General features: G+C 43.3%; 1 protein-coding gene across 2 annotated transcripts in view; it reads left to right on the forward strand.

Annotated features, from left to right (window-relative positions):
- mnat1 (MNAT1 component of CDK activating kinase) overlaps positions 1–12,237 on the forward strand; it is a 59,857-nt gene that overhangs the window by 6,743 nt on the left and 40,877 nt on the right. For both annotated transcript variants that reach the window (XM_083791480.1, XM_083791481.1), the window contains exons 3-6: positions 3,089–3,241; positions 3,682–3,755; positions 5,441–5,544; positions 7,104–7,244. In XM_083791480.1, coding sequence (XP_083647606.1) covers positions 3,089–3,241; positions 3,682–3,755; positions 5,441–5,544; positions 7,104–7,244 — 472 coding nt within the window. The remainder of the gene's footprint in view (positions 1–3,088; positions 3,242–3,681; positions 3,756–5,440; positions 5,545–7,103; positions 7,245–12,237) is intronic.

Raw genomic sequence — 12,237 nt, forward strand, 5'->3', positions numbered from 1 at the left:
AACCAACTGGACAGCGCATATGTTTTGTCTCGGATTCAGTTTTCAGTGTTATGTCGTCAAATCAAGGCACAGCCTAAACGTAATGCTTACTGTGTGTGACTGTTTGTGTGTGTGTGTGTGTGTGTGTTGTGTCGCTGTAGTGTAGATGTTTGTGTTCATAGTCTTTGGCAGGTTGTACTTGTTTGACCCATATCTGAGACCCTAAGCATAAACAGCCAAAGTCCACGACTCTGCAGTTTCTCCCAGATCTGCTTTTCTTCTTTTCTTGAAACCTGCTGATTCAGTGAAAGTCTTCCTTGATGTCCCTTTCATTATATAGTTCTAATAGGCTTCCATCCATCCCATGAGGGCAATTGACTTCATAACATTGTCTCAGGTCCAGGCTTTGACATTGGAAACAAAATGAGTCAACCATTCCTGCCAAATGACACAGTGCTGAGAAGAAGAAAAACAAAACCCTGCAACATTTTTATAATGTCATATAAAAAAATATACTGTCAGTATGCAAAACCAGATTGTGACATTTGGAAACCAGATGTTGTTCTGTCTTGCGAAGGTGGTCAAGGGCAGGAATCCCACTAAAGGTGAATTCCTGTGGAATAAAGCTCCACAGAGACTTAATTAAAAGAGTGGACTGTGTAAACGTTTATCCAGGCCCACCTCCCCTTCAGTGTGCCTACTTAGGGGGAGATTTAAGTCTGTTCCCATTGTCTTCAGCGCTCACTCCACATTCGAGTGTGACTGATGGGTAAACGCTTACACAGTAAAATCCTCAGTATTTACGGGTCTATTGGTTCCATTTGTACACTCTTCTGAGTTAAATTAACACCATACCTGTTTAAAGGTAATTGATAGGGGTGGGCTGACTGGGCTCTGCTTGATTCTATGCCAGTTGTTGAGTGGAATATACCTCGTTATTTGAACCATCTCTGTCTTCCTGTTCTGAGCCTGTTTGGTCACTGATGATGATGGAAGCTCCTTGCTCTCCTGTGATTCATATTTGCCTATTTTCAAGGAGCAAGTAGGTTCTCTGAAAAAGTCATCTTTGATTTCCATGCAATGCTGCTGAGCATTTTTATCATGGCATAGCCTATTCTTCCATTACGTACTGTACCTGAAGTACTTATTTTTGATTCATTGCTGCCAGGGCTTCCAGTGCCTCTGAAAATATACTTTAAACTAGTGGTTCTCAAAGTGGGGTTTGGGGACCCACAGGGGTCTTTGTGGGGTTTCTAGGGGGTTTCTAGCAAGATTAGGAACTGTTCAACCACTTAAACCCTATTTAAAAAATGGCAAACATAGCCGATCTACAAGCTCACGACACGTTGTGAGCTTGTGGGTCTGCTATGTTTTGCCTATTACATGCCCCAAAATTGGGATGGCTCATTGAAACTAAAAGTGGTTTATTTCAATATAATTTTTCCAGAAGGTAGTCCCAATGAGAGGTTTCAATATGATCTGACTACATTTGTGCAAGTACTTCCTTTGCCTAAGTGCAAAATAAATAAATGAAATAAAAATAAATGGACACCCCCCCCCCCCCCCCCCCCCCCCGCTAGCCTCCTACAGAGCCACGCTGTAGAAACGATACGTTGGCCTCATAGCACCGTTTAATGATGATAGATTACGTGAGGAATTATTGAAATAGATTTTAGTATGCAACGTGGCAGATTCACTGTATGAGTCCTTGTGAAATGAGAGGAAAAATAGTTTTTCCAGTGCTGACAGACACTCCACGGCAGGGTTTGTCAGAGTCATTTCCTCTTGTCTCTGAGTGTGGGAGTTTGCCTAATCGTCATTCCATTCATAATTCAAACCCACTTTTGCCGTTTTGAGGAGATATTTATGGCCCATTATCACCTACTGGGCTCGATGATAACTCAGTCTCACAGACATGTAAAACACAGACTGTTCTCGCTGTGAGGGGAAAATGTTATTTCGGCATGTTCCTTCTTAACGGGTAATTTGCTGGTTCTCAACATGGGGTCTGGGGACCCCCTGTGGTCCTTTTGGCAGTGGCAGGGGGTCCCCAGCTAAATTATGGATAGTTCGGAACCAAGGACCCTTACAGATCGATAACTCAGACTGTACATTTGTACAGTCTGAGTCAAGAGTAAAATTAAAATTGAACATGTTACAGTGTTTATTAAAATAAATTGTGAAGTGAGGGGCGCTCTTATCATCGTACATCATACATCATCTAATTCCGGCCAATTACAAATTGCGTCCTCACCTTCGTCATCAATGTTTGTATTACTCAATGTTTGTTTACACAAACACTCAAAATTGTCCATTCATTGTCAATGACATTTAATGTGTGTTGCGACAAAAATTGGGTTACATACACCAAATGCTGGACATGGGTCGACTCGCCCCTCAGAAATCACACATGTGAAGTGACGGGTGCTCTTATCATCATACATCACATTCCGTGCTCAGCCAATCAAATAATTTCCGTGGTACACAGACACACAAAGCTGGGCATAGGAGCGGCTAGAACCCCTCAAAAATAGTATAAAATTGACTAACTCATCTCAAACTCTTGGGGGTCCTTGCAATTTATTATTTATTTTAAGGTTGAGAATTGTTGTAAACTCCAAGTACTGGACCCTTGTCTGGTTTGACAGACAGGTAGTGTGTGCAGGCTGGGTGGTGTGTGATAATCCGGTTGAAGAATTCCTTCGGTACGGCGACTGCGGCGGCGGGCCCGGGAGAACAATAACGCGACACGAGACAGTATCACGCTAAAGGTTCACGAAGTTCATTACACAAACGGGTATAGTGCTGGATCATAATGACGTGACAACAAGATATCAGACATAATAACGTGCCTACTGCAGCAAGGCTGACCTTGATGTCACCGAGATGTCTCTCGTAGCCTAACTATAAAGTATGCTACAGTTCAGGCAGTACACAATACATATCAAGTACACTGTGTCTCACGTTCAAGTACACAGACATGGGCGATCATGTTTATAACAAGAATCACTTCAGGGCCCTGTAAAAAGAGAGGGCTTTTTATACTGTAAAGCCATGACTTACTAGTGATGTGACTCTCAAGTTGTTCTCATACCCCCCCCCCCCCCAGATGTGAGAACTGCGTGGACATGCTGTTCGTTCGCGGCTCAGGTAACTGTGTGCAGTGTGAAACGCCCCTGAGGAAGAGCAACTTCCGTGTGCAGCTCTTCGAAGATCCTGCCGTAGACAAGGAGGTCGAGATCCGCAAGAAGGTGCTCAGAGCGTGAGTATCAGAGTGTGTGTGTGGAGGAGGAGGAGGGGGTTAGGAGGGGTGTGACTCTGTGTGTTTATGTGTGCTCACACATGTCTCCTCCCACTTCTTAAGCAGTCTTTGTCTCTGTCATTACGGTGTTTGTTTTGTAGACAATGAATCTCCATGGGGAGGTGGGGGGTGAGGGGGTTGAAATGTGAACGCTCTTTTTTTTTTGTGTATTTCTTTTCCTCAGCCCCTCCCCGCCAGCCAGCGCCCTCCAGCCCTCTCATTTGTTCTTTAATAGGTTCATAATGGGCATCTAATATTACTGTATCTCTTAAAACATGTTAAGATGGTATAACTACAGTATAAGGGAATATTTTGGGGTCCTAGCCCAACAATTAACTGATGTTTTGTCCGATATTCTGTCAAAAAGTGCAACATTGAGTGTGATGTGCTTCCTTTCACAGATATAACAAGAGAGAACGCGACTTCTCCACCTTGAGAGAATACAATGACTATCTGGAGCAAGTGGAGGACATAGGTGAGACTCTGAGGCCAGGGCAGGAGAGGGGTGGATGCTTACTCCCAGTATATTGATTTCTTCCTTGGCCCTGGATGCACAGGCGGGAAGGTTTCTCCCAGTCCTCGGTGCCAGCCAGGGTCACAGATCAAAAAGACCTGCCAACACTTGCACGCACACACACATTTATTTTCAAAATCTTTTTATTCAGGTTTTTTGTAACAGAAGCCCAGGGTCAAGTATTAAACTGACATATAAAATATGAAAATTGCACACACATCTATAAGGTCCCTACACACTGGGGGTGTTTTTTTTCCCCGTAGCCGAGAGCATGTTTTTCCTCCTGTCTGTCCGTCCGTCAGTCAGTCTGTGAACAGCTAATCTCTGGCACCATTGATCAACATGAAATTTCTACTTCTTATGCCATAGCCAAATGTTTTACATCGGCCTGTCATAGCGCCACCAGGAGGCCAACATTATGCAGACTACATATTTTGTCCTTTCATCACGCAAATCGGTACACAGTAATATCGTCATGTAATCAAGGCGGATCTGTCCGACCTTTCATATTCCATCCTGATTGGCAAAAAAGTTGGCCAAAGTTTGCAGCAGTAGTCCGTTTTGAACAAAATGCCTCAAATCATGAACGCATCATGCGATTGCTGTGAAAGTTTGCATGCATATTCCCACTAGGCCATGGAAGAAATGCCACCCTACATTTTCCAAATCAGCCTCATAGTGGCGCTTTAAAGACGTGACGCGTTGTGAGCCCATGGTGGATGAGCATAGCCTGACTCCAGCCCTGAATCACTAGCCACGCTCATTAAGAAAATATGTTCTGGCGATTCAGGTCTGGTGACTCTGGCGTTAGTGTCGTTCGAAAATCCGATCACAGCAGCTGATTGGCCATCAGCCCCGTCACTCTACAGCGTCCGACAACAAACATGGCTGCCCCCACTGCGGTGACTCACGACTCTATCAATCTGGCTATTAAATCGACGTATAGTTTCTTTACAGAAACAGAAAAGGTTTTATAAACATCCAACATATGTTACCGCTTTTGTTTACATGCTAGTAGCGCTCGTTGGCTGTGGTTTGTTTGGTTAGCAAACGGGTTAGCCATATCCTCATGATTGCCAACAACGTCATCTGCTTTCCTACTATTCTGATTGGTTTGTATGAACCAATCACAGAAGACTGCCACTTTGACATCGCCCATCCCATAAACTGCTGCCGTGGGGGCTTTCAGTCTGAATAATGAAAATTCAGACTGAGTGTCAGGCTAGGATGAGCTCTCATGCTCGCCGCTTCTGTGAAACGCGCCTGGTGGAATCCGCAAAGCATTGTCTAGATTCCAGAGTGACCGCGATCAGGTGCAGCTGCCTCGTCAAGGCCAAAACTCGACGCTACTGCGCCAGGTGGAATCTGAAGTTATCACGAATCTCAGTGGACCCAGATTCAATCTGGCTGGGCCTGAGCCCACCTGTAGATCCACCCCTGGTGTGATAGAGTATACATTTGGCATTTCTCTCACTCATTGCCGCAGGTATGCATCTTCACAATGGGTTGGTGTAACCTCTCTGGCTGTGCATCTAGGGCTATAGGCATACCTTAAATTTTCAGAAATCATATTCTGTGTAGTGTTCAAGGTTGAGATCCTGTGCTAAGCAGTATGTTTGTGTGTATTTGTTTGTTTGTTCGTGCAGTGTATAATTTGACCAACAATGTGGATGTGGAGAGCACCAAACAGCTAATGGAACAGTACCAACGCGAGAATAAAGAGCTCATTCAGAAGAACAAGGCTAAGTTGGTACGTGTTCATTTACCCTCATGTATTTTTAAGATGATTTTCTTTAAGCGTTTATAAAATTGAGACTGGACCGTGTAGAACTGTAGATTTAGCAAGGGCAGAGAGGGAAAGAACATGGGTCTCCAACCAGAATCAAACTGGAGACGTTGCCGCATCAATGCATCAAGCCGTGCCACGCTCGGGAATCATTTGTAGTTGATCTAACCCCCCAAACCAACCAAAATCCCAAATTAAACCAATCAGAGTGCTGGCTCCCATTACATTTAAAAAGCAGGTGTGCCAGCTCCATGCCCGTTGCTATTTAAATGATGGATTCAGCATTGGGAGGAATAACGAACACATTTCTGCTGAGGGAAAGTGCAGTTGACCATTTGCATGAGCAGCATCAATAATGTGCTATAATGATGTCAGGAGAAATAATAGCTCCGTGTCCACCGAAACATCATATGGGGAATTACGCCTTCCTCCTGTAGGTCCCAAGTTCTCCCAACCTTAATGAACTGTGGGCTGTGTCCGGTGTCCTCAGAAAAACAGCATTTTAGCACTTACACTTATAATAAATAAATAATACCCAATTATCATTATTTAGGAGGAAATGGGACCGTGGCACTTTCTCTTTAACCATTTAGACTTGGAACCCCATTACGTAACTATACCTTTCAAGCCGGGAACTCCTTTTGGGGTACTTGTTGCTATGTACTACTATGTACAGTAGTATAGTATAGCATTCATATAGCATATCATTTTGTTTTAGATTTTTGAATAAATATTTGAAGTGTTTCAGAAAACTTTGGTCAGGAAGACATGTTTGTTTACAGTATATAGTTTATGAGAGCTTGGACCTCATTGTTACGCAATATTCCTGTGGTTTTCTCCATATGTTGATATACAAATATTCCTTCTTCTCAAACGCTAACTAGTCAGTCAATGATAAAACATTTTGATAGTCCTTCCCACAAGGTCCTGTTTGGTATGGTAAATCCCACATTCCAACCGTTGCCAAAAATCAATGAGAACTGGACCTGTGAATGGGAAAGCCCAGTAAAGTGTCACAAGGTCCGGTAACTGTTGCAATTGAAAAGACCCTGTGCAGGTTGTGAACGAAGCCGTGCAAATCACAACGCGGTGTCCAGTGAGGACGTACTAAACAGGCTGATTTCCTTAGTGTGGTGAAGGTTTGCACTGCCTCATTTGACCAAATTTAAATAGTGCCGAGTACCAACAAAAGTGCTACACTAGAACAATGTTTAATTAAGAGATTCAGCTAATGCATTTTTTTTGTATGCATACATTTTCACCTACAACCCAACTTTGAGGGGTTCACCTTTACTTCACCAGGCGTTTAAAGCTTTCATGGCCAAAGGTGATCCTGTTTCATGATGTTACTCACAAAGTGGCCCATTGGTGTTATGTTTGAGGACAGACAGATTTATACTTTGTTGTGTGCTGTGCTGGTGTCTAGTAGGCCACCGCAAATAGGCACTCGACAGAGTGCAGTTCTAGTTGGTACTGTAATGTCTTCTCTTCTCTCTTTTCTCTTTTCTCCTCTCCCTCATCAGACGCGAGAGCAGGAGGAGTTGGAGGAGCTGCTGTTGCAGGAGCAGCAGGGCAATGAGCAGAGACGCCTGAACCTACTGCAGGATGAACAGAGGCAGCTGCAGGCCAAGAGGAAGAATAAGCAGGCTCTACTGGACGATCTGGTGAGACAAACTAATCCGCTGTTCATTAACACATTTACTGTGTACCGGCAGCATCACAGATGACCATGTTCACACGGTGGCCATTTTGGTCTAATTTACCGTACATCACCAACAAAATCCTATTACATAACTGATCACGACATCACTTTGGAGCAAGACCAAGTGATGATACAGAATTGTATCATCACACACACACACACACACACACACACACACACACACACACACACACACACACACACACACACACACAGCCACACACAGCTCCTGGGCCCACGACTGGGAGATCATTAAGAGCTTATTAGGAGTCATTGCACTTCAGGGTACATTGTTGTCACTCTGCCTCCTGGCTCCATTGTGTTGAGCTGCAGGCTTTGGAAGTGATTGTCCCTGCGGAGCGACCTGCTGTAGGACCATCACAGATAGCAGGCTAAGCTGTGTGTTTGTTTGTTTAAGGCACAGGGCCTGTTGACTGTAGGCAGATGAGATCAGCTCTTACCCCCTGGGGGCAGGTGGGGGGTTCTCTCCTGAGCTTTGACATCTGTAGAGCTGTGTGGGTAGAGAGAGCTCTCTGTTCTCACAGGCAGACACTTAAGCCTGATTTATACTTTGTTGTGCTTGTAGATCTGCTATTTTCACCGCGCGACACCGGCACGCAACAAAGCAGGTCATATTCATGCACACACAGGTGGCAGTGCTTTGTTGCCATTTCCCAAAACGGTGATTAGCAATTGAATAAAAAATACCTTCAGTTAATCCAGCACTGGAAACCCCTGAGGTCACTAAATACATTGAGTTGTTTACATTCAACAAGTAAAAAACAAACTCAGTTCAATGCATTTGAACTTGAAGGACTTGAACATATTACCATAATACTTTTTGTATTTTTCTGGAGTACACATTCTGTGTATTCTGTAGAACCACATAACACTGTAGGTCAAGGTTGAGTTGATTTATTAAAAAAAATAGTTTGAGCTTGAAGAGCCTTGGCTCAAATGTCGTCAATAAAGTATAACTTTTGGAGCAGATGAGTGTGCGGGTTCTTTTCTTTTCTCTTTTTTTATGCTACTTTTGAACCCAGCACCTCTACCAAGTAATGTGCGTATTCTATTAGTTTTAGTATGAGTTGATTTATAAAACACATTTAAAAACAAGACGTAGTAAAACATAGTCATCCATTGACCATGTGTGAGCATATATCCTATATGTGTGCATGTCGTACAGGGAACGATGATCGTATGCCCTCAGAAAAAACTAGAACACACCACTGAGTTACTGGGGGAAAAAAAACAAATAAAAAGTGATAAACTGTTCCAAAGTCTTGGGGCAGTATTAAAGCACAATCTCCCTAGATAAGTCATAGGATCTATGAAGTCTGGAGGTGGAACAGGGGCAGGGGATGTCAGAAACATATTGTGGTTCCAATCCACATTGCGCTTGAAAATCAAATAATAAAACCTTCAACTGGATTCTGCATTTGACAGACAGCCATTGACCAGAGTCAAGTGTAGGATAGTGCTGCCAACGAATATTCTATATCCGAATATATTTTCGAATCAATTTTTTTTATGAATAACCGAATATTAATATAAAATTAAGGTTCAAATTAAAATAATAATATATATATATTTTTAGTTATTATTATTATTAGTTTTCGCGAGACGGTGCCATGGGTAAGCGACGCGTTGTTACTTGTGAGCTTGTAGATTAGTTATATTTGCCACGCGACACACCGGCATACATTAAAGAATAAACTAGAAAAAGTGCCCTTCCGGGCACAGGTCTCCACCAGGTTATCCACAGATCCGTGCAGTTAGAGGTAAAAACACTTTTCGGCCAGTTATAGCGCCACCTTGAGGCTGAGTTGAAATTGTTCATGTGGCATTTCGTCCTCGGCCTAGTGGGAATGTGGGTGCACAATTTCACGGAAATCACGTGATGTGTTCATGATTTGCAGCATTTTGTTTGAAACTGAGCACTCCTGTGAACTTTGGAAGCCAATCTTAACCAATCAGGATGGAGTCTGATAAATCTGAAAGACCCGTTTCGTTGAATGGCTCTAGAGAGACTGTGTACCAATTTGCGTGATGTTTGGACAAAATCTGTAGGTGTACTGTGCAAAAACTTGTTTTGCACAAAGCGGCCTCCTGGTGGCGCTATAACAGGCCGTTCTGGAAAGTTTGGGGCAGAGGTTCATGGTTGGCATCCAGGGAGTGTGTGTGCAAAATATGGCATGGAAAAACTTGTTTTGCACAAAGCGGCCTCCTGGTGGCGCTATAACAGGCCGTTCTGGAAAGTGTGGGGCAGAGGTTCATGGTTGGCATCCAGGGAGTGTGTGTGCAAAATATGGCATCGACCGGGTTAACGGTGGCCGAGATTAGCTGTTCACGGACACACGGACGGACACACAAACGGACGGACACGCGGACGGACGGAGTGCAAAACATACTCTCCCCACATGCCTTCGGCCTGGTGGAGACAATCAGCTGCCTCGTACTCTTCCTAAACGCAGACTACGCAGCGCAGCCTGCGTAGTGAGCACAGGGCGGGCGGGGCCGCGGGAGCCTTTTATGTTCTTTGCGCAGTGAGTGTACGCTGCTCAGAAGGGTGAAATCTTCCGTCAACAGTATCTAGTGATCAGAATCTGGGACAGGCTTTGCTTCGGTGTTGTTTCGGACAGACGGGAGAGTATATTTTTAGACAACACACAGATCTATCACTCATCAATCTTCAATCATGAAGCGACTTTATCCTTCAGGAAATTATAAAAAGATAAATACAATGCGTAAGGATGAAATGTGGTGCCGGGTCCGGCAGCAGCAGCAATGCAGTGTTCTGTTCTGTGAATTAATACTGCCTCCGTGCCTCGTTTTGATAAGGCTGTGTGGTAGGATTGCTCATTTAAGTAAAATGTCTGAAGTTTTACTGGAGAAGGGAGAATGCATGCGTTGTGTTCCAACTCGGTTTTCAGCAGCACCAATGCGCGGAGAGAGAGTTGCGCCAGCAATGCGATCTTAAATGTTATGTCTCAGGTTGTATTGGTGTAAATATAATTATTAATAAATCCGAATGGCTCGAATTGAAATCCGAAATCCGAATGGGTCGAATTGCTCGAATCCACGTGGGTTTTTAAAACGAAAATCCGGCAGCACTAGTGTGGGATAGATACAGTATGGTCCCTCTTACTAATAACATCCATCCATCCTTCCTCTTCGATGTCTCCCTTTTTTTTTTTTTTGCGGCTTACGCCTTTTATTGATTTTTTTAAGGGACAGATAGTAGGCTGACAGGAAACGGGAGAGAGATGGGGGGATGACATGCGGTAAAGGCCGTGTCGGGTCCGGGAGTCGAACCCGCGGCACACCGCGACTGGATCACCAGTCCGGTGCCCAGACCGTTACGCTACGGCCTGGGCCTATGTCTCCCTTTTGACTGATACCTGTCTATTTAAACTCTAGATGGGCCTGTCCAAAAGTTATTAGTGCAGCCGTGCCCGGTAGCCGGTCGAAAACTAGAGTTCTCAACAGGCCCGGAAATTATGGCCCGGCCCTACCTGGAACCTCATCAAACCCTGTACACGCAAGACACTGCCCCCGCTGCTACCCTTAGATCCCCATATGGAGCTGACCTGTTTTTTATTTTTTAATAACGTTTTTTTCACAGAAGCATTATTTAAATACTGAGTTTGAAAAATAATAAATGGTGGCATTGACAGCTTCTCTTAAATAAACCCCACAAGTATGACATAAAAGAGTAAACACATTGAATTTTCACCCCAAAGAAAAAGGACAACAGAAAACAAGACAAACAAACCTTAAATACAGGTAAATAGTTGAAAAATAAAAGGCAGACAAAAACAGACAAAACAACAGTACACAACATCCTATAAACAATCATAGGTACACAGTTAACGATGGCTTGTTAAGTGCCTGCCAGACAGACAATCAGATGAAATGAAGGCAGTTGTAGAGTAGACTAGTGAACTGAAGGTTTTCTGTTCAACGTTTTCTATCAAGTTCATTTTCCATCCTGAATGGCAGTAACTAGCATACAATGAGAACTGAGAAGATCTCCTCAAAGGTTTACTCATCAAAACTGATTATAAAACTGTAACCATCAAAGCATGCACTCAACATAATGGTTATGTGACCATGGCATGTGCATAATATTAAATCTTAAAAGTTTTATCTGATGGTGATAAAAATAATGGGGGGGGGGGGGCGTTCAATTAATTGATTATTAATCGGCAGAGCTGTCGATTATTCGATTTGGCTGATGGTCACTTTCTGGCATCCCTACCATATATATATATATATATATATATATATGGGAATGTCAATATATGGCCATAATATGGAGACTGTCACAATATTATTGTGACAGTCTCGTAAAACCAGTGTGGTTGCCGCAACGTGAGTCACACTTGCACATTAATCAAGTTTGCACAACACATATGTGAAGCTGACTATCATCACTTGGATCTCCATATATGAAGATCACGACACTGACCTCATCAAACCCTGGATAGCCATACATACTAAATCTGCATACTGTATTGTACAGTATATGGAGCCGGCCAGCAACTCTACATCTGACCTCACTGACACCAGATTTATAGAGAGATTAGACTAATTAGCGCGAGGTAATAATGGAACATTTCACCTCCTTTTAGGGGGAAATGGAAGGCGGGCTTTCCAGAGTAAAATCTGCCTCATCTGCTAGGCATTCTAGTGGCTTTATTTTGAAACATTCCAAGGCATAAAATGTGTTAACATAGGCTAAAGCTTACCTTAGAGTTAGACGAATTCAGACGGGGCAAAATCTGTCGTCTTTCGTTTATAATCTTCCACTCAGTACTGGGTTTGGTCTATATTGTCTGATTGAAATTTGTTTGTGTTCATTTACGTTCTAAAAGAGTAACTTTGAGAGCTGTTTCAGTGTACAATGTAAGTCAATAAGAAGCATATTTTGAATTATCAATTTCCAATCAATT

This window comes from Protomyctophum parallelum, assembly GCF_964188405.1.
Source record: "Protomyctophum parallelum genome assembly, chromosome: 20".
NCBI classification, from domain to species: Eukaryota; Metazoa; Chordata; class Actinopteri; order Myctophiformes; family Myctophidae; genus Protomyctophum; species Protomyctophum parallelum.